This window comes from Acinonyx jubatus, chromosome B1 (assembly GCF_027475565.1).
Source record: "Acinonyx jubatus isolate Ajub_Pintada_27869175 chromosome B1, VMU_Ajub_asm_v1.0, whole genome shotgun sequence".
Taxonomy (NCBI): domain Eukaryota; kingdom Metazoa; phylum Chordata; class Mammalia; order Carnivora; family Felidae; genus Acinonyx; species Acinonyx jubatus.
In genome coordinates, this window is record NC_069382.1 from 50465944 (window position 1) to 50488579 (window position 22636).

Below are 22636 nucleotides of genomic sequence, written 5' to 3' on the forward strand. Positions count from 1 at the left end.
AAAGTGATTTACCCAAGGTCACACAGCAGGTGCGTGGCTGGGCCAGCTCTGCAGAGCATAAAATGAAAAGGTGTAAATCCCAGTCTTCCTGCCTTCAGCCACCTCTCTCATCTCCAAGTATCCCATGACCAGACCACATATCAGAGAGGACCACAAAGGTCTGACAGCTTGGGTGGCCCTGTGCTCTCCACCAGGATGCTGGTGATTTTGCTGCCTAGGGGATTCCTTACCTCCCTGTGTTGCACCTGGGTTACTCAGGCTCAGCTGTGGTTGTGTGGATTCTCACCTCAGGAGCAGGCTGAGAAATAGCCCACACTCCTGGGCAGGAACAAGAAAGAGCAAATTTGTCTCCTGCTCCTTCAGCAGGGTCTCTGTCTGCTTACCAGTGATGTGACCTTACTCAGCCCCTTTGCCCCATCTGAGCATCAGCTCCAGGACCTGTGAAGGGACGTAATCATTCCTATGTCAGGATTGCTGTGATGATCACATGAAATACCAAACATGAAAGTGCTTTTTTTATTTTTATTATTTTTATTTTTTTCAACGTTTTTTATTTATTTTTGGGACAGAGAGAGGCAGAGCATGAACGGGGGAGGGGCAGAGAGAGAGGGAGACACAGAATCGGAAACAGGCTCCAGGCTCCAAGCCATCAGCCCAGAGCCCGATGCGGGGCTCGAACTCACGGACCGCGAGATCGTGACCTGGCTGAAGTCGGACGCTTAACCGACTGCGCCACCCAGGCGCCCCTGAAAGTGCTTTTTTTAAAACAATGTTTACTGGGGCGCCTGGGTGGCTCAGTCAGTTAAGCATCCAAATTCGGCTCAGATCATGATCTTACAGCTTGTGAGTTCAGGTCCCACGTCAGGCTCTGTGCTGACAGCTTGGAGCCTGGAGCTTGCTTCGGATTTTGGGTCTCCTTCTCTCTCTGCCCTCCCCTGCTCATGCTCTGTCTCTCTCTCTCTCAAAAATAAATAAATATTAAAAAATTTTTTTAATTAAAAAAAATTTTTTTAAATGTTAATTTATTGAGAGAGAATGTGTGTGAGCAGGGGAGAGGCAGAGAGAGAGAGGGAGAGAGAGAATCCCAAGCAGGCTCCATGCTGTCAGCACAGAGCTTGATGAGGGGCTCGATCCCATGAACTGTGAGATCATGACCTGAGCCAAAATTAAGAGTCAGGCACTTAACCAACTGAGCCACCCAGGTGCCCCAAAAGTGCTTTATAAATGGCAAAACACCCCCAAATGTGAAGGTAGAGGGGCTGCCTGCTCATCCACATAAGTGTGCATACTCAGATATCTGTCCACACCTGTGTAAATGCTTTCCCCTAAGCAAGTACATGTTTATCTGTACTGGGCATTAAATACTCCCTTTGTACACTTTAGTTACCAAAAATCAGCTTCCCAATGAAGGCAGGGGCCAGGGAGTGGGTTGGGAAGCTGGTCTGGGGTCCAGACTGCGAGGAAGGAATGCTTGGGCCATAAGCTTATAGCCCCTCGTGGTGGGGGCTCAGCTGCTACTGGTGTTCTGAGGTCCTGGTGGGCCTTGTGTCTGTGACCGTGGCTCTGAGCAGTGCCCCGGCCTGGGACTCTGTCCTCCTTTTGAAACGATGTTCTCCGAGAAGCATCTCTCCCTCGCCTTGGGATCTTGGGATCCTACACACAACCCTTGCCCCCAACCTGGAGTCAAGGCACACTGGCTCCCAGGGAGGAGTCTAGCCCTGGGAGGACAAGATTGTGGGTAGGAAACCAGAAGAAGATGCTCTTTACGGGCAAAAGAGAGGGGAACACGAAGTGGGATCAGCCAGGAAGACAGTGAAGGGTGGGTGTTCTCCCTCTGGCCTCCTCCCCACCTCGGTAGGGACGGACTGCCCTCAGGGTGCCCAAACTTTCTCAGGGATGACCACCATTCCTGCTGCTCCGGAAGTACCCCAAATCCAGTCCTCAATCATGAATGCTGGGAGGAAGGGAGGCCTTTCACTTCTATGTGACTCTCCTCTCCTGGTTACAGGTGGGGAGCAATGCTTAGAAAGGGTCAGAGACTCACCCCAGCCACACAGCCTGTCGGCGCAGAGCAGGGCAGGGGCTGGTCTCAGAGATCAGCCCATCATCTTGCCTCCCAAGCCTTCTGCACTCTGCCCTTGGACAGCTGGCCGGTTGGGAGGGGACTGGTGTGTGGACTGACTGTGAATAAACTGACCAGTTTTCTAGGCCCAAACTCCAGGCATGAGATCTGACAAACACATGAAAGCTTTGCCCCCCTTGGAAATGGTTGACTTTGGAGCAAGAAGGCTTCCGTTCTTGGGGGACTTGGACGGTAGGGCCCCGAGACAGACCGGAGTCCCTGGGCCTGGAGCCTGAGTACTCTGAAGGTGGGGACCTCTGGGTTGCTGGGCCCCAGCCTCATTTCCTGTGGCTGCTGCAGGGATAGGGGCGGGGGAGGAAGGCTCAGCCTGGGTGAGCTAATCTGGAGAAGTGATTTTCCTCCTCAGCCAGTCCCTCCCTGGGCAGGGCTCTGGGCAAGAAGGTAGGGCCAGCCAGGGCTCCCAGGGAGGGGCTGGCTTATCAGGCAGGAAACACTGGGCTCTGGCCACATCCTCCTTCTCCTCCTGGTCTCAGCAGCTCCCATGGGCAGGAAAACACTCAGCAGCCGGCTACTCCTCTGCCCTCTCAAGGCCCCTCCTACACGCCCTTGCTCTCCTCTTCATCTTCCAGCCCACTGGAGAGGTAGCGTTGAGTGTTGTGTTCTGCTGCCCTCAGAGCTCTGCCCAGGCACCTTGGCTTCCAGCCCGTCTGCTGCCCCTGACCTCCCTGCTGCCTTTCAGGGTCCCTATAACCTGGACACAGGGTAGGGAAGGCAGGGATGGCAGAAACGCAGCACAGGTCTCCAATGTCTCCAAGAGATATCTGGGTAGGCTCATTGGGCCCCTCTGGGCCAGCACCTGGCCCTCGGAAGCCACCACATGCTCCCTGAAGTGTCTGGTAACCCTAAAGCCATGTGCCTACCTCCCATCAGAGTGCACCAAAATTCTGTCCTGTGGGAGGCTTGTTCCCTGCCTTCCTCTCCTGGGCCAGCACCCATCAAGACCTGCTGGGTTTCAGGAAGCACAAGAAGAAACTTCTTTGGAGGTCTCCTAAAGACATGCTCATTCCCACGGCCACTTTTTCCCATTACCCTGCATCCCTTCACCTAGGCCACTAGCCCCTGACCACTGCCAAAACCCCTGATCCATCAGAGAGAGCCATGGGGGTAGCCTCTCAACAGCCCCATCCCAGCCACCCTGCTTGTCTAAGGAAGACTGACCACCTCAGTCCTGAAGGGTTTTGTCCCCCCACCCCTTACAGCTCTCCCTTCCACAGCCCTGCACCAGCTTTTGCTCTCAGGCCAGTCCCCTAACCTCTCTGGGCTTCCTTTCTAATCAAACCTGGCGGTTGACAACATGATAACAATGATTCCCTCCAGCGCTGACCTCCAGTGATTTTTTTTGAAGGTCACAGAATTGGGGCAACAATCTCCTAATTCCAAGCCTCATGTTCTTTCCAGTAAAACACAACTATTCTGTTTATATGAGGGTACCTGGATGGACTGACGGCCATCATGAGGACAAATCAGCTGATCACACTCTGTGTTGCAGATTTTAAGGCTGCACACTTTCCCTGACCTTCATGGCACCCTGGGATGTGGGGGTGGTGCTTCTGCTTTTCAGGGAAGGGAATGAAGAAAAAGCACATTCTCGGACTTGTCAGGTAAGAAGGGAAGAGCCATCTATGCAGCTCTCCGGATTCTCTGACATGCTAAGAACTAGTCAGCTTGGAGAGACACGGGCTGGAGTAGGTGGACATCTGTGGCTACTTGACCTCTTCACATGACCCATTACCCATGGAAGTCACAGCCCCACCTTTAGATTTTGTCCTCAGAGCCTCTAAGACCTAACAGCCAGCACCCTGAGGCCTCTGGAGCTTGCAAACACTTCATTCATCAGAATCCAGTGGTTTTTCCAGAATCCAGTGGAACGTTGTTGTTGTTGTTTTTAAAGTTCATTTATTTTGAAAGAGAGAGAAAGCAAGCAGGGGAGGGGTAGAGAGAGAAGGAGAGAGAATCCCAAGCAGACTCTGCACTACCACCATGGAGCCCAACACACGGCTCAATCCCACGAACCATGAGATCATGACCTAAGCCGAAATCAAGAGCCAGAGGCTGAACCCAGCCGGGCCACCCCAGCACCTCCATATTTGTTATTTTAAGGTTCCACCCACTGTCCCACTGAGCAGCTTCTCAGAGTAATGGGAGATGAGTGACCAGTGGAAAGATGGTGAGCAGGGCCAGGGAACCCACCATTCAACCCAGCTGTGTGACCCTCTGAGAATTGCCCACACCCTATGCCTGCATGCGGAACATTCATCAAGTGCCCAGAGCTCACACTCCCACTCCTTGGTGAAATTCCCCACCTCTCTCGCACAAGGAACCTACAATGAGACTTTCCTCCTCCTGCCCCTCCCACATCCCTACAACATTCACTCTCTGATTAAGGGGAATGCAGACCTCAGGGAGGACCTGAAGGAAACCACACCCTACCCAGGCCTCAGATACAGCCCCACAGCAAGTGAAAGAGTGTGGCCACCAGCCTGCAGGATGAGGACTAGCTGGGCAAGACAGGGACAAATGTGTCCCTCTCCACAGGTGATGCCAAGCCCACATAGACTTGGACTGCAGCAAGAAGGATTTAGGTGAAGTAGGAGAAAGAACTTTCTGATGGTGGATGCTGTTAGACTAGCTTCCAGAGAGAAAGATCCCTTTTTCTAGAGGACTCTCAGATCAAATGGAAGCTCTCTGCCAAGAGTGTCCAGACAAGGAAATTAAGTGAGTCATCTGTGATCCTCCTAGGCATATTATGGGGGTCCTTTCCCCTTATTTCTCCCACACAAGCAAACCCCAGTATGACAATCACATGGATCCAGAGTTTTCAAACTAGTACCAGCCTAAAAAAAATCTGAATTGTTTAAAGAAATCTAAAATAGGGGCGCCTGGGTGGTTCAGTCAGTTAAGTGTTCAACTTCAGCGCAGGTCATGATCTCGCGGTCCGTGAGTTCCAGCCCTACGTCAGGCTCTGTGCTGACAGCTCAGAGCCTGGAGCCTGCTTCACATTCTGTTTCTCCCTCTCTTTCTGCCCCTCACCTGCTCACACTCTGTCTGTCTCTTTCTCAAAAATAATAATAATTAATAATTAATAAATAATAATAATAAATTAATAAGTAATTAATAATAAATAATAAACATTAAAAATAATAATAAAATAGACAATAGGTATCCTGTACATGCATATAAAGTTTACAATTTCTCAAGTGCCTACAAATTCACCATCTCCTTAGATGAGAGAACAGGTCCAGGGATTTACTCAAGTCTCAATTAAAATCCAGTGATAGGGTAAGATCAGACTCCTCCCCCAGGTCCAGAACTCTGAGTGCCCTCTGAATGCAGCCAGCAGTGCTGATGGTGATCTGAAGGACTCTGGAACCAACCCAGCTGCCTTGCTGATAGAATAATCTGTTGCCCTATATCGTAACTTGATACTCAGAGAAGGGCATGCCATCCATTGTGGTGTCTGGGGAAAGGAATACTCACAATTTGCCAATGGAAACCAGCAGTGAGCACAAAATAGGTCCTCAGGAAGACAAAGCCACCATGACAAGTAGTGTCAGTCATATGTGGTCTTCAGGTGTTTTAATTCTTCTTGCTAAGAAAGAGTCAGTTCATTCTGGGAATTGAATGGAGTCATTTTGTGCCTTTGCTACCAGTTGAGGCTCTTTGAGAAAACCAACAAACAAGCAGTTTGAAGGAAAAAGCTATAAACTTGTTCATTTGTCTACCTGGTGATACCCTGCTGGAAATGTAGTCAAAGACATGAACAAGTAAATGTTCACTGCAGTGTTATTTATAATGGAAAAAAATCGATAATCTAATAGCAAGGAGGCAGTCAAATAAATTAAGCTACATCAATGCTCTGAAGTACTGAGCCATCATCAGAAATAATAATACCAAGACAAATATCAATATGGCAAAAATTCTATAACAGGATTTTGAGAGAATAAAGCCAAATACTAGTGGTATCTATATCTACACTATGATCACATGAGGCACAATTTTGAACACGTAAATACAAGACTGGGAGTTCTGTATACCAAAATGAATATATTCAAGAAATAGTTATGTCAAAGTCATGGAGTGATCAATTTTTCTGTTTTTCCAAAATGTTCCATATTGACTTTTCAACTGGAAAAAAACAAGCTTTTGCAGAAAAATTAAGCTTAATATCATAGGAAAATGTTTACTTAATATTAATGAATAAAAACATCTATTATGAAAGATATATGTACATGTAGAACTAGACAAAAAAAATTTAAAGACTGGATGGACATATGTAAAAATTTACCAGTAATGTCTCAAAGTTGTGGATAATAGATGATCTTTTCTTCTCTAAATTTTCTACAAAGACTGTCTCTTTTGAGAATTTCAGTATCAATAGAAGATAGATGATAGATAGGCAGACAAAGATGGATGGATGGATGGATGGATGGATGTAAAGATGATAAATGGGTATGTGGGGTGGGTGGATAAGTGGATGGATGGATGGTTGGATGGATATATTAAAAAGATGACAGGTAGATAAGTAGGTAAGTAGATAGGTAGGTAGGTAGGTAGGTAGATCTCTTTTCTTCCTTCCTCTTCCTCTCCTTTCCTCCCACTCCCTTCCTTCCAAATCCCTTTCCTTGAGATGAAATAAAGAGCATAATTTTCAAAAGGAAAGTAGGCAAATTACAAATGTTACAAACCATCTGTCCTCAGCTCTTTTCAGTGCTCTAGAATGGGATGGGAGAAGAGATTCCCCTCTGGTGCCCTTGTGCCCATTCCTAACCTGTTTACTACAGGCTACATTCTAGCAGATAAGAGTGAATAGCCATGGATGCATCATATCCAGCCTCAGAGCCTTGAGAACTACACACACAAAGACTCCAGGGTATTGGTGTCCAGGGAGATGGGCGGGAAAATTAGGGACCAGGAGCTTTTAGATCTTTATCACCAAGATTAACTGGAACATCTCAGATGTTTATGCATTTATCCATTCATGTTACTGTTGAGCAGCTACTATGTGTCTACAATGCTGGGGAAGATGCATATGGGTGGATGATTCCAATGCCAGGCACTAAGTGCTGTAACCAAGGCCTGCTCAATGAGGACAGTGACTGGCCCCTCTTCCAGGCAGGGCTGGGGACATGTAAGCTGAATTTGGACAGTAGACAGGTGATGGGAGTGAGGGTCTCCCCCATTGGGGAAGACCACTGGGATAAACACAGAAGTATCAGAAAGGAAAATATTTCAGAGAACAATAGGCTTTTCGTGCAGTAGGTACACCATGGTGGGGGGTGTGGGGGATGCTGTGAAAGGCTTCTGGAAAGAGGAAGAAGGTTAGCCATAGGGGCACTCGTATGGGGCCAAGCCAGGTGTTGTGGATCCTGAAGCTCACACAGTTGGAAAGGCGAGGGGGCAGGGGATGTGAATACATTACCAGGGCTAATAAGTGAGAAGCCTGGAAGTATGATCCTCATTGCATTCACATGACCCCACTTCTGTGCTCACCCTGGGCGCCATGGGAGATGAGCAGGTACTAAAGTATCTTAAGGAAGAGTGAAATAGTAACATCTATATTTTGGGGGAAAAAAATGGACAACCGTGCATACCCATCAATTCTCATCAGGCAAAGAAAAAGGTGCTCTTGTTACTGGGGGCAGGTGGGTTCTCAGAATGAGCAGCTAAAACTCTAAAGTACTCCTGGCTTCTGGGCACAACTGTTTCGCTCATAGCTGAGCCAAAGTGAAAGAGCAGTCCTGTCGCCTGCCTGTTCCCTGCCCTCCCAGAGGCAGGGACAACGCCTCCACCTCCACCATAAGTCCTGGAATGAAATATGCCCATTTGGCAGTGCTGAGGGCTGATGTCCTGTGCAGACACTGCCCTAAGAGTCCTCCAGGCAGCTGATGACCCTGCAGACTGCCACTGTCAGCCAGCCACAGTGACTGGGCCTGGATGGCAATGAATTCGGGCCTCATCTAACTCTGACCCCATACTTCCTCTTTGTTCATTCTCTCTTTCTCTGGGCTGTGAGAGGCATGAACTGGACTACATGTAATTCCATGCCATGGTGAAGCGCTAAAAAAGGCATGAAGCCTCTAGCTATGAGACCATTTGGCAATGCTGCCAATGAACAAAGGTATCTATGAAGTCCTGGAACCCCAGCCTCCCCTAACTGAGCAGGGTGAGCTAAACTGCACCCCCTCCCACTGGGCCTCAGTGTCCCGGGCTGCACAAAGGGGTGGATGGGTGACAGGGCCTCACCTGAGATTGTGGATGAGAATTAGCTCATAAAACCTGCCATAAATCTCCCTACAGCTATAAAGTGCTATTAAAGTAATGACTATAGATTATGATCGGAATTGAAGGACAAACATATGCCCATTTGGGCCCTCCCAGAACCCACTTCTTGGCCCAGAGAGCCTGGGAGAACACGAGGCTGCCCTTGAGTTGAACAAGTTACAACTGCTTCCCCACGGAGAGGAGCCAGGCATGGTGACCCGCAAGGGGACTGAGTAATCATCCGTTTTTTTCCAGGCACTTCTTGGCTGGGATTTTAATCCTAAACCTCACAAGATGTTACATCCTCTAATTACCAATCTGAGTGCTTCTCTGCCTTCTCCACAACATTCCACTGGGTTTGGGGGAGGCTGTGGTGTCTTGTTATGCCACATCGATAAATGCATAGGAAAGAGGGAAAACTAGGTATTTTTCTAGATTATTTTGAAGAAGGAAAAAATGTAGCAGCCTTAAGGAAGCAAGTAATTGGGCAGAACTTACGTCCTATCTTGAGAGAGCCTGATAATCACCTCATTCCACTTTACAAGTGTGAAGTCATCCTGAGGAGAAAATTATTCTGCAGGTAGGTTATGAACTAGCCTTTTCTTTCAAAGTGAATCATAACAATATTGTTTCCAACATGTCAAATTAGGCTTTATCTCTTCACCATAATTCATAAAATAAAATAAACCACCCCTACAAGATAATTTAAAAAAAAACAAAAACCTTGATGTAGAAAATATTTTGACCAATACCATAAAGTAGAACTGGGCATAATATCTATGCCTCCCTTGAAAACCTTTTCTGTTCACAAAACTCTATTTCAAATGATAGCATGGTCATGGTACAAAAACATTTATTTAAATTAAATATTTTAGACAGATCAATATCTACAACCGTTCCAAAGCATGTGTAGTTCTTACTAAAAAAAAAAGGGAGGGGGGGAACAGTTTAGCTTAACGTCTGTGATAATGTTTTACAAGATTATTAATATACATTCTGGACTGCACCAGCCAATCATATTGTCAATGATTTACTATTTATTACCAAATGTATATACAGCAATAGCATAAAGATTAATTATATCTTATAAGTAATTTTACAGTAGGACTCCTTGGAAGAAAACAAAGGATCTCTCAACAATATAAAATATAAGCTTAAAATAGGAGAATATATAAAACACTTACATATTTCATACAGGCAATAATAATATGCTGCAATTAAAAGACAGACAACTGTCTTCTTGCTTGTTGCTAGTTATGTTCCTTCAAAGGAGTTTTGAGAAAAGGATGAAAATGTTTTTGGGGTGGGGTCAGGGCTCAGAAACATTTTGTGGATCACAGTGTGTTTCTGTTCTTTGGGAAGTAAGTATAGTGAAGGAAGTCGTTTTGAAGTGTTGGCTGAAGGTGTTACCAAGAACCAGCTGGCTGGTGAGGAGACCAAACTCCCACCGCAGCCATAGGAATCATGCTTAGGATTTTTAAATCAGGGGATCTTTGAATTCATGGCCAATTCAGGGGTGGAGGAAGAACAGTGAAGAAGAGAAAAAGAAATCCAGGAAAGGAAGAAGGGGACTCAGAGACAGGGAGAAGGAAATTCCTTTTGCACCTGCAGAGGGGGAGAGTATGATGAAATTTCGCTCAAGAAATCAACATATCTAGATTGGAGGTAAGTGACATTGCTCTGTAGGTTCCCAGCTCTTTGGGTCATTAGGAACAGGGAGTTGACAAGAAGTTGCCAACATCAACAAGAGTATCTGATTTAGGCTGCACAGACATGCATTTAAGGGTGTGCATGAAAGTGTGTGTGTTGTACGTGTCCCACAAACACTATATATTCAGGCTGTGTATATTCTCTTGAAGTGTGTGTGTAATAAAAAATAATTTATCTTTCAAAATATGTTTAAAAAACAATAGCTTGAATTCAATCCTATTTTCGGTGACGCAGGCAACCCTAGTGGTTAATTTTCCAAATCAAGATGGGTGTTGTTTCTCAAGTCGGAGGAGTCCTTTTGAAAGACTGTGATCATTTTGAAAGGCAGTGCAAGCACAGAAAGCCACGTGTTCTTGGGCTATGCACACAGAATTATCACCAGGTTGGCCGTCAATGAACTTAATAAGTCAAACTTCGTTTTCCTTTTAATTAGCTTTGAAACAATCCTAGATCAGAAAACCTTGGAGCGGAAGCGGCCTTAGATATCAAGTCTGTGCCCCACTTCCTAGATTGGGAGGGGGGGTTGAGGGGCTGGAAGGGGAAGAGAGACGAGTGGGAACTAACCCTCCCAGGAAGAACTGGGACTGGAGCGGGGGTCGCCTGGATCCCAGCTCAGGGATCTCCTCACCGGGAGGACCCATAGATCAGGACGGCTGTGCCCCATGCGGCTGTGTCAGAAGCTGGAGATGTATGAAAGCCGCTGGGATTTCACACATTTGTTTACGTGACGGGGACCTGGAGAAGGAAAGGAAAATCTACCGGGAAACCATCTTTCAGCAACTAACTTGCCTTATTCCCCGGGTGCAGTCAATGAGAACCCATTTGAAGGAATACCCTCAAAATGCAGGCTGCCGGGAGTGAAGGGGCGCTCAGATCCGCAGAGCCCCGTTCTGCCCCGAGGACAGGTCAGACCTGCACACCCGGCGGCTGGAGGAAAGCTGCTAGCGCGGCGCCATCGGCTCTGCTCAGTGCGCGGGAAGGAGAGGGCTGCGGCGAGGCAGGGCTGGGCTGGCTGCCCCGGACTCTATGACACGCTGTAGCTGTTGTAGTACGTGGCCGTGGCATCAGCCAGTACGGAGATAAGGCTGGTCTCTGTGGGGCCTGTCGATGTCACCTGGGAGACCGGGGCATGCCCATTGAGAGCCACAGCCCCCGCAGCAGAGTCTGGGTGGCCAGGAGTGTTCAAGTACTGGTCGAACTCATTGCGATCCATGTCCCCCAGGAGTTCCACCTGGCTCAGCTGATCCAGGGCATCAAAACCGGGGTGCTCGGGAGGAGGGGAGAGCTGGCCCAGGTGGGCGTGGAGGTTGGAGTGGAGAGGGTGGTAGGTGGTAGGGGAGTAATAGGCAGGAGACGGGGGACAGGCGGGTACAGTGGACATCATAGAGACGCCTGGGGACTGGCCAAGGGCCAGGGAGCCCAGGGGGTGACCGCAGTGGAGGGGGTTGGGGGCGTACTCCGGTGAGTAAGGGGGCCCCGGCAGGTGGGGGATGCGGCGGGAGTGCGCATGCTCCTCCTGGCAGGGAGAGGAGAAGAAGGTCTGCTCCGGCTCCAGCACGTCCAGGGGCGACATTTCCGGGGGCGTGGGCAGCCCGTAGGGGTAGGTGTCCACGCTGCCAGGGGTGCCGCCGCCGCCAGCCGGCCCTTCGTGGTAGCAGCCCCGCAGGCTGGGCAGGGCGGAGCCCGCGGAGTACTCACCGCTGTCCTCCTTCTCTCCTAGCGTCCCCCGGCCGCCGCCGCGCTTCTCGGGCAGAGCGTTCTGGTCTCGGGAGAGGGAGCTCAGGAGGAAGCCTGCGTCCACGCGCTTGCAGAGGCGCTTGGCCTGCTTCTTCCTGCGAGGGCGGTACTTGTAGTTGGGGTAGTCCTGCATGTGCTGCAGGCGCAGCCGCTCCGCCTCGTCCACGTAGGGCCTCTTCTGGGACAGCGTCAGCGCCTTCCACGACTTTCCTGCTCACATAGGTCAGAGAAGGCCACTTTCAGCATCCGTGCGGCTTGGGGAGGCCGGCGCCCTTGTCCCAGGCACTCGTGCCTCCCAGCATCCACACTGACACATGCCCTCAGCCTCCGGCTCTCATCCCACCCGCGGGTTCCCCCACTCCACAAAGGACACAGAGGACACCGCGCCCCTCGTACCCCCTTCCTAGCACCCTAGCACTGTGAGGCCAAGCCAATCTCTCCCGCTTGCATCCTACAAAACCACTCAAGTCAACAGCGGCCGCCAACACATCACCTCTCCTATAAATGTGCGCGATGTGGGATTCACGGTGAAGGACCCACCAGACCCCGGGGTCAGACACAGGATAAAAATATATAACGACTACATTGATTTGGGCTCTTTTTTACCCTTCGTGGACCAAGTCCACAAATCATTTGTGCATTTTAATGAAAACTCTCTGCCTTTGCTGATTATTGCTGCCTCTCAGGAAATAATGCTATATTTATTTATGGCATAAATTTCACATGTCTTCTTGTGAAGGAACTCAGGCTCAGTCAATCGTTTCACATATGTAAGTAAATTACAGGATCCCACTTAGGGTAACAGACCATTATCCCTCATATCTGAAGGTCAGTTATGACTCTGCCATATAAAGACCATGGCCAGAATGTTAGCATCTACCTGCAACATGCACATATACATGCATGCACAGGCACATGCACCCCCCTGTATGCACACACACACACAGTGCATGCACACACCTGTATGCACAGGCACACACACACACACACACACATGCATGCACAGGCACACAGGTGTGCCAGCACACACTCATGTCAAGGCCTCCTGCCACCTACTTAGTACCCTTGCACTATGGCAGGGGGCAGCTGCTCAGTCTTTGATTCTCTTTGCAGAAGCAAATTCTTTAACTTCCCTGGGACTCTATTTTTCGCACTATAAAATGTACTGTGATACTATCCAATGCAAAACTCTCTAAGAAGCATCCCATGCTTGTATCCCACAGATGCTAAAATGCTGGTTTCACTTGTATTTTCTATTCATCCTTATTCCCTTTTGTATCTTTTTGTAAATTGCTTTAGCACCTCTCTCATCTGTCTATATTCATTGCATATCCCTCTGGCTGCTGGTTTTCTGAAAGTCATTTCTGGACCCCTTAGATTGTTACCTCCTAGGGCGGACTTGGGATTCTGCAAATTTAAAAGTTCCCCACATGACTCTGATGTATCCTAAAGTTTGAGACCTACTGGTCCAGAGGGTAAGCATCCCCATCCCCAAGCCCTGTAAGGAAAGGGGCCACATGTCCTGCCCCAAGCTCTCTGCACAGGGCCCAGTGCAGAGGTGTGTGTAACTGCTGCCTGGGTACCTGCACTGGCTGACTCTGGATGCCTGGCCCTCAAAGGCACTGGAGGATGACAATTGTTAAAGGCACTCTACCACTGGGATGAAAGTTTATAACTGTTGTGACAGAGTCATCAATTAATATAATTAGCTGTCACTTAAAAGGGCAACTTGAAAAGTGTGAGGAACTCTGGATTTGGGGTTGGTCAGCAGTTCACAGCCTGTGGCTGAGACTGCAAAGTTGTTGCAAGAGGCCCAAGATCCAGGCACACCCCACACCCTGTCTGCGGACTGACTATAAAATGGGACTCTAGTTTCTAAGTATACATGGATGTCATAGTATTAATAAAATATTCACCATAAATACCACTAAATGTAAAACTGTCTTTATGTTCCTTCTCATTCATAGTATATTGAAAATGGGTGCTACTGGGTGACATTTTTAATGTTGAAGATGGGAAAACTTACAGTCAAAAGAGTTTGGACTCTTTCCTAGGTCAGAAAGGAAAAGGCTGGGCAAGATCATAGAGTAGAAGTAGATCATCCTGCCACCCCCTTATTAACAAGTGCAGAAAGTCTGCATTTTAAAAATATGTTGGTTCCTCTTGCCCAGGGCCAGGGGCTGTGTGGTTAAGCAGGAAGGAATCAGTGTCTTTCCTGCAAAATGAACTATAACCTCTGGAAGTCTAAATGCAAATTGCCAACAGGCATCAGCTCGCTAGAGGCATTTGTCAGGCAGGTCTTTCTGCCTGCCCTTTCCCTGGGAGCAGGCAGCCTGGGTCGCAGAAGGTTCCCCAGCCTGAGTTCCTCTCCCACCTCTGGTCTGGGCCGCAACAGAAACTTCACTCTGTCGTGGTCACAAGAGCTTCACTTCAGCAAGAGGCACAGTGCCTGGGCCCACTGAAAAAATGTGGAGAGGTCCACAAAAAAAAGTGTTTTAATTTCTTTAGAAACCTGGAGAAAAAGGGGTGCCTGGGTGGCTCGATCGGTTAAGTGTCGGACCCTTGATTTCAGCTCAGGTCATGGTCTCATGGTTCCTGAGTTCGAGTTCAGTATCAGTTCTGGAGGTCAAGCCCAGTATCTGGCTCTGCTCTGACAGTGGGGAACCTGCTTGGGACTCTCTCTGTCTCCCCCTCTCTCTGCCCCTCCCCCACTCACACTGTGTGTGTCTCTCTCTCTTAAAATAAATAAATAAACTTAAAAAAAAGAAATCTGAAGAAACAAATGAACTTTTAGATAAATACTTTACTGTTGTGTGTATTAATATGTTTGTCTTTATGCCACCGGAGCATGAAATATAATTTTAAATATTTTTATGAAGAAAGCGGCTCATGGAGACACTGACCCACCAGTGGGTCCTAAACACATCTAGCCAGGGGGCTGGGCCATGGGTAGCAGGCTTTTTGAAACCAGCTGCTTTGAATGGACGCCTGGACTGCAGGAGGGACCCTCTCTGCGGACCAGCAGGTTTAGCCAGCAGGAAGATGGGTGTCAGCCCTCACCGCCACAGTTCTGAGCTCTAGAGGGAAAAGGAAAAAAAGGCTCAGTTCTGGGCCGGGTGGGGTTGGGGAGGGTCAGGGCAGCCTACGGTGACCCCTACTGTCCCTTCTCTCAGGTCCTGGCGCCCACTGTGCCTATGAAATGCTTTGAAAGGTTTCCACCACTTAAAATGAATAAAAATAAATCGAAAGGCAAAAAGGTTAGGAGTAGAGCAGCAGAGCGGAGCTGAAAGTGCTCAGCTCCAGACGTGGGAGAGAAGAAGCCCTGACGAAACCCGACTGGAACTCGGGTTTTTCGGATGTGACCTAACATCCTTTCTCTGGGCTCCCCCGGTCTGGCGTGTCTCTGTCCCCAGTCCGACTGCCCCTGCTGGGACTGCGCAGCAGCCCTGGGAAATTGGCGGGCCCCGGGACAGACCTCGCTGGCGGCCCTGAGCATCCCAATCAAATTATCTACGCTCCTGCGATTGAGAAATACATGATCGAATCGAGTCTCTGCGTACTTTTCGCTCTTGGTTTAAAAATTAAGTTAAAGAAGGGCTGCGTTCCCACAAGCTCTCTCTTCACGAATATTCGTTAATAATAGTTACAACCACCTTCCGTGATTGTGCCAGTGGTAAAGTGAAGGGGATGGTGGGTTTCCCGCTTCGGCAGTCTCAGCAAACACCGGTTCCACCCGGCCTCCTCTGCGTTTCGGTTCCAACCCGTCCGAGCGCGCGGGTCTCCGCTATTCCCTGGGACCCCAAATTCTGCTCCTGTTACCGCCAGTAGGCTTCCTGGCCCACCCTAGTGGGCCGCGCGGTGTCTCGTCGAGGTGTCCCTGCTCTGAATCCCGGGCACTGCGCGCACACCCACGCTCGCACAGATGCCCAACCTCGCCCGCACAGACAGCGCCCGCGCTCCCCGCGCATACCCACTCGCGGGCTCCTACCCACGCTCCGCAAGCTCGAGGGCCCCCCGCCCTGCCCGCAGCCGCGAGCCTCCGGCCGCCCCCGCCCGAGCCCCCAAGCCTGCCGACCTCCCGGGGCGCCCCGCCCGCCGGCTTGCTTACTCACCCAGCATCTTGCTGAGCTCGGCGTTATGCAGGTCCGGGTTCTGCACGGCCAGACGTTTCCTCTCGTCCTTGGCCCACACCATGAAGGCGTTCATGGGCCTCCGGATGCGGCTCTCCGAGCCCTTGTCCCCCGGAGGGCGGGGGGCGGCCGGTGGAGACAGCCCATCCGACAGCTCGGCTTCCAGGGCCGGGCACTCGAGCCCCTCGGGCCACGGGTAAGCTCCCAACAGCGAGGCCATGGCCGCACGGGGGGTCCCCTCGTTTCGCCTCGCCGGGCAGGCGCTGACCTGGCCCTCGCACGGGTCGGGCGTCCAACTTGGCTGGCAGCCGCGGCCCGTCCCCTTATTTATCAGCTTCGGGCGGTCGCGTCCTCCAATGACTCTCGAAGGCGGCGCGGCCCCTCCCTCCGTCTCGGCGCGGGCCCACTCCCAGCGTCCAGGGCCACCGCGTCCCCGCTCCGACCTGCCAGGAGGGGGAGATGGGAGGGAGGGCCACTTCCCGGCGCCCTCCCCGACCCGCCCCTCTGCCTCCAGAGTCCCTCCTGGGAATCCTTGCCTGGACGCCCCCAGGAACGCCTCTCGTCCCGCCCGCTCCGGGTGCAGGTGTCGCAGAGCCGGGAGGCTGGCGCCCCCCGCAGTCACCTCGCCCCGGACCGGGAGCCAGACTCCAGCCCCTTGTCCCGACTCTCGATGGCCTCCCGGGGCCAGGCTCCACCAACTCCTCTGGCGCCTGGAATCCCAGGAAGAACCGAAGCCAAACAGGTTTCGCTGGTCAGGGCCAGGCGCGAGAGACATTGACCATGAGTCCTCCCAGAGCAGCCCGTGAACTGTTCTTGAGAGAACATTTCTACTCTTGTTCTAAAACGACCCAGGCTTCACCAACCTCGCCCCCAGCCAACTTTGTGGGCCAGAGCCTGCAAGGGTTGGGTCTGCACTCTGCATGGGATTCTATGCAGCGCTCATCAAGGACCTCCTCGACGCCCCGAGACTCCCTGGCTGTCCGGAGGGCTTGTCTGCGTTCTCAGTTCCCCTTTATTCACTCCGCCACTAAGGTCTCTTCTTTAACACCCTTAGTCTCACAACACCCTTGTCTCCGATGTCCGCAAGGTCTCCAGCCCCCTCCTCTCTAGCTCTTCCCTCAGGGAATTTTCTTCTGGTTGTATTTTCTCTTTTCTCCGTCCTCCTCCTTAGAATGGTTGTCCTGGTCCTCCCCTCCCGCGTTCCCCTATGACTTTCTGAGTTCTTCTCTTGACACCCCAGAGATAGGCCTCTGGTTCTGGGCTTGAGCTCAACTCTGAGGGTTGAAGTGTGGGAGCTTGGCGGTCTCTCCAAGATGCCAGATGCCTGCCCCCTGCCCCAGAGGACAGCTCTTTCCATACCCAGCTTCGTGTGGGCAGGGCCATCCTGCTGGCTCTTACTTCAGCTCCCGCACACAGTAGGCACTCAGGAACTGCCGAATAAGTGAATGAATAAGTGAGTGAGTAAATAAGGCTTAGACACACCTTACTGTATAAAATGCGGCAATCATAAAGCTTGATCAGATCCTGGAATTCAATCTACAAATATTTACAGAGCCCTATCCCTGTTCAGGGCTTAGCAGAGGTGACCCTGAAAGGAGGTAGCATTGTCGTGGGAGGACAGTGGGAGGACCTTGAGGTCTGAGTCAGGACCTGTATTCAGTGTTTTATCACTTAATGTGTGACTCTGGGCAAGTCAGGTATCTCTCTAGGCCTTTTTTCCTAAATCTAAAATGAGGACGATGGTAAGACTTGAACTAACAGGGTTGTTGTGAAGATTTGGTGAGATAATATATGTGAAAAGTTAAGTTCTACATGATGCTTGATGTTAATATAACTCTAGACGTAAAGCCCTGTAAATTCTAGGACCAAATTCAATGTCCTAGTGAGCACTGAATTCACAGGTGCCTTATGTGCAACCCGTGCTCCTGGACGGGCCCCACGAACCCCAAGGCAAGTGGATAGAGAAATGCAACTTCTCCGTGTTTAAGTCCCGGTTTTAATCTATAGAGCCCAGGATAATTTTTATCCCAGAACGGGCCTCTCCTTTTTGGGCAGAATCCAGGAGCAGCAAGCTAGGCCCATGTGCTCCACCAGCTACTCTCACGGCCAGTGTGGTCAGCAAAGGGAGCAGGGCGCGGTGCTGGCTGGAAAGTGGGTGACCAGCAGCTGGGAGAGCATCCTGGAACCCAAGGTGGAGCGCTGGGGCTGGCTGGCGCCAGAGGCAGAGCAGGGAGCGGGGGGGGGGGGGGGGGGGGGGGGGGGGGGGGAGAAGGCGGGGTGCGGAGAGAATGTGTCCACGGTCTAGGCGGACTTCCCTACCCCGGTAAGCCTAGGTCATTTCCCGTGTTGGACCCCTCTGCCAGAAATTCCTCAAGAAAAAATCCCCAGGCCAGAATACTCTAAGAGCCGTGGGGAGCTAGGGCAGCGCCAGGCCCGGGGAGGGCAGCTCGTTGGGGAAAGGGGGTAAGGAGAAGGGATCTCATCTGGGGTACTTGAGCTGCAGTCGTGGACTCTGGAAGAATTCGGCTTCCACCCTTTGTAAGCCCACAGCCGCTGCTGGGCGCAGAGTGTGCTCCGCCGGGTCAGCGGCCTCTAGTGGACAGCGCCCCCTTGCCGGCCGAGGGCGTTCCCACTCCCGCCCCCCAGCCTCTGGCGCGCTGCCAGCTGGAGCTGAGGGTGCACGCAGTGGGGCAGCGCCCAGGCACCAGGTTAGGAAGAGGCGCGGGCCCCAGGTAGCGCAGAGCGGTCAAATTGGATTCCTGATACCTTTGGCAAAATTGGAGAAAAAAGTAAGGGCGGGCACAGAGAGATACAAGTTGTGATTGTTGTTTCCAGTCGTTTAATTTCTTGCATTTTGTCTGGAGGGAGCGCGGGAGACCAAGTTCCCCAGAACCTGGGCATTAACTGCCGCATGGCTAGCACGGGCGCCGCCCTCCGCGTGTGAGCTATCTGCTCACGGGAACCTGAGCTCTTTTGTTCGCTCCATACCTTCACATCTTAATTTGTACGCACGTATTGATTCACCTGGGTAACTTTATGGGAAGGTGCCCTGGTGCAGGCGGTGCTAAGGGATGCAGGTCCCTGTGACCCCTCTGCCTTTCTGGTCACTGCGACCTTCGGTCCTCCAGAACTCCGTGTAGACCTCAAGCATCGCCAAAGCCCAGGGCTCGGAGGGCTGAGCCGGAGAGCCAAGGCGGGCGCCCTATATCCGCCAGGCATCCCCGACACCTGCTCTGGCCCGCGGTGGGGGGCGGAGGGGGCAAGGCGAGGCCAGTTGTTGGTCCAGAGGCTGAGGCTCATCGGTAGAGGCTCCGCTCAGTGAATCTGCAAGGAGCCTCCAGCAGAGACAACGGGATGGGATGGGGGTTTCAGCAGAAATCGAAGAGCAGAGAGTTCCACCAGCAGTCTGTGTGTGACGACACACAGGGACACAGTGGACACTGTGCGAGTACCACGCAGCAGACCTGTCGGGACACAGACGCAAGTGTTCCTTTTCCTGTGTGTATTGCGTGAACTGTGCTCTCTGCTCACTCAAAAGACTTTTGCTTTCTTTCTTTCCTTTTCTTTTTCCTTTCCTACTTCTGTGCTTCCCTTCCTCCCTTCTTCCCCTTCTTACTCCTCTCCTCCCCCCCTCCCCTTTTCCCTTTCTCTGCCCTCTTTCCCATGTCTTTCTTTAGCTCTGTAATTCCTTGAACTTGGGTTTCCAGAAACACAGAACCTAAAAGTCTGAAACCCCGAGCGTAAATTGCTGCAACTTACTAGCTGTGTCATGAGAATTCATTTACTTGATCTCAGCCTCGATTTGTTCATCTGTAAAATGGGGATAAAATCAGGATTACTGATAAAGTATTTGTGACATCACCTCCCATACTTTAAAGAATTGTGAAATGTTACAATAAATGGATGACATTTTAAATGAAATTAATTGGGCTGGGCCTTCAAAACTTTCCCCTCAGGTTTTCCTTAATCGCTTCCAAATCTATGAATTTTGGTTACTCTAGGAGAAGGAGAAGGTGGGGGGATCAGGTACACATTCCCTGCTCTGACCCGCAGCTCTGGCACCAGAGCTCTGCCCCTGGACCAAGCATAGCCCTGGGCTGGTGAAGCCACAGCCACCAGCTTTCATCTCTGCAGTGGTTTTGTGTGTGTGTTTTGCTGGTGCTCTTTGTCCCTCACACCAGGCTGGGGGTTGAAATTATCATCACCACCATCATCTTTGCTCACACTAATTTATCTGTCCTTGATTGACAGTGTTTGTAAAGGTCACTTGCTGACTCATTTGGGCCACCTCACAAACACTCTGCAAAGCAGGCTGCCCAAGTTGTATTATTTTTTTAAATGTTTGTTTGTTTATTTAGAAAGAGAGAGAGAGAAAGCACCAGCAGGGCAGGGGCAGAGAGAGAGGGAGACAGACTCCCAAACAGGCTCCACACTGTCAGCACAGAGCCCAACACGGGGTTTGATCTCATGAACCATGAGATCATGACCTGAGCTGAAACCAAGAGTGGGTCACTTAACCAGCTGAGCCACCCAGGTGCCCCACCAAGTTCTATTATTAAGCCCTTTCCCTGATGAGGCAGGTGAGGCTGCAGCATGCCAGTGACAGAGCAGAGACTGAAGATGCATCTCTTGCCTTTGTGCCTTTGCTCCCTGGTCCCTGTGCTCCCCAGGGTCAGCTTCCAGCTCCCCCTACCCTCAACAGAGCCCCAGGCCAGAGAGAAGGGCTTCTAACCAGCTGCTGTATCTCCCTCTGTCTTTGTACCCTCTCCAGTCTGATCTCTTGAAGTTCCACTGGACCTTTCCTCATCCAAAGGGTGCCTGAAGTTCAAGGAAATGTGAAAAGCAAATGAGAAAACCCTGTTGGCCATGGGTGAGGTACACGCTGGAGAGCCAGGAGACCTGCCCAGGCCTGCCAGCTGCCTCTTCTCCAACTCTTCAAGGCTGGTCCAGCAACAAGAAACCCTGACTTCCCTCTCAAAAGCTGCACTCAGAGCTTCTCTTTTCCAACCCAGAGGGATCTCTTCATAGTCATTTCGGAGAAGTTCATCAAGGTCTCTAATTTAGAATAGTTGGGGGGGGGTAGTTAAACTACACAACATGGATTGAAGATGTACTTGATTTAAGATGGCTTACCGTAGTGGAAGTAGGCAGGGCATAGACAGAGCTTCACTGCATCGTAAACTGTTTTTCTACAGGAACTAGGAGGAAGAGGAATAGGGTTTCTAGCCTGTGTTGTCCCTGAATGTGGGTAGTGTAGACCTCCTGACGATGTCAAAACCCCTTTGTAAGAGGGACTTAATAGTACCAAAACACTGGGCTACAGAAACCCAAGTTTTCTTGGGATGTCCTATGCACAGAATCCCCTCTCTACATAAATAGGCTCATCTCTGATTACTCGTGTCTCCCAAGGAATGATGAGAAGAACTCTGACTTGGAGCAAGAAGACACTAAGTCCAGTCCCATCAGCTTCTACTGGCTGCACACATTTGAGAAAGTCACCTAACCAATGCACAGGGTGGAGAGTCACATGAAACCAGTGAGATGAAGGGCTTGCCCTGTTGTGTGCACTCTTGAGGGCTGGGCAGAGAGATGCCAGTGCTCATTCTGGGATTCGTGTTTGCTTCTCCCTAGCAATGAGGGCCGGAAGAGTTCCAAGCCAAGAACACACCTTTTCTACATTAATTTTCTCCTACTCCACTATGAACAATGACCAGTTTCTCTTCTGTAAGGTAAAATGTATGTAGGATTTCTGCACTGAAATGATCTTTATTTAATTAGTCAGACACTACACTTTCAGACTTTAGATGGAAAAACCAACAAATTACTAACAGTTCAAGGGGATATGTTTCTATCTCTTTATCCTATTGCCTATTCTTTCTAAATGCCTAAGAGGAAGAAGGCAAACTGACTAGAAGTCATCTTTAAATAATAAAAAATGGAAATAGGAATAAATAGGAATAAGTGTTTTCTTAGGCTATCTGTACACAGGTCTGATTTCTGGGTAAATAGTGTCAGGATAATGACCGACGTCATGAGGTAATACTGGTATAGATCTTGTCATGGGGAACTCTATAATTAGCCAACAATTCTGTTGTGAGAAGCTGAGGATACATCTTGTTTATTTAGCTTATGATATTGTCTTGATGGGTCTCAACCTACCATCATTTTATGTTTTGCTCTTTAATAAAATGTTCATTGGAGTATAACATGCCTACAGAGAAGTGTGCAGATGGTGACTGCTGGCTGAGATTTCACAAAGTGAACACACTTGCATAAGTAGGGCTCAGATCATGAAATAGAATGTTACTTGCTCTACCATTTTAAGGCTTCCCACTCCCCACTAAACTGTAAGTTCCCTTACAGCAGGATTGAGTATCATTCTGTTTTGAAATATAGTATATTAATAGAAAAAATCAGGAGATGATTGCCATTGAAAAGCTAGTAACTCACAGTTCCCAAGAAGGCACTCTACACTCTGGGGTACACATGGGAAAGGAACAACAGAGCAGAAAGAGCCTTCATTGTGATTTCCTCAGGAAGGACAGGTGAGCAGGGAGGGGAAGAAAGTTTAGGATTAATAAGTCTGAATAATTTGGATGGACTTTGGAGTATAGGAATTGTCCCTGGTTGTCTGGTACCTGGCCTTGAGGTGATT

General features: G+C 50.1%; 1 protein-coding gene across 1 annotated transcript; it reads right to left on the minus strand.

Moving 5' to 3' along the window:
• Positions 1–9240: 9240 nt before the first annotated feature.
• SOX7 (SRY-box transcription factor 7) lies at positions 9241–16442 on the minus strand. Its single transcript, XM_027069512.2, has 2 exons — positions 15964–16442; positions 9241–12061 (listed from the first exon to the last, which is right to left on the minus strand). The coding sequence occupies exons 1-2, from the start codon at positions 16199–16201 to the stop codon at positions 11139–11141; spliced, it is 1161 nt and encodes a 386-aa protein (XP_026925313.1). The 5' UTR covers positions 16202–16442; the 3' UTR covers positions 9241–11138.
• Positions 16443–22636: the final 6194 nt, after the last annotated feature.

Bases quoted from the DNA above. Each gene is read 5' to 3' on its own strand.
- SOX7 (XM_027069512.2), bottom strand. From the start codon at position 16,201: ATGGCCTCGCTGTTGGGAGCTTACCCGTGGCCCGAGGGGCTCGAGTGC. The intron at 12,062-15,963 runs GTGAGTAAGCAA...CTATGTGAGCAG, and splicing joins CGAGCTCAGCAAGATGCTGG to GAAAGTCGTGGAAGGCGCTG.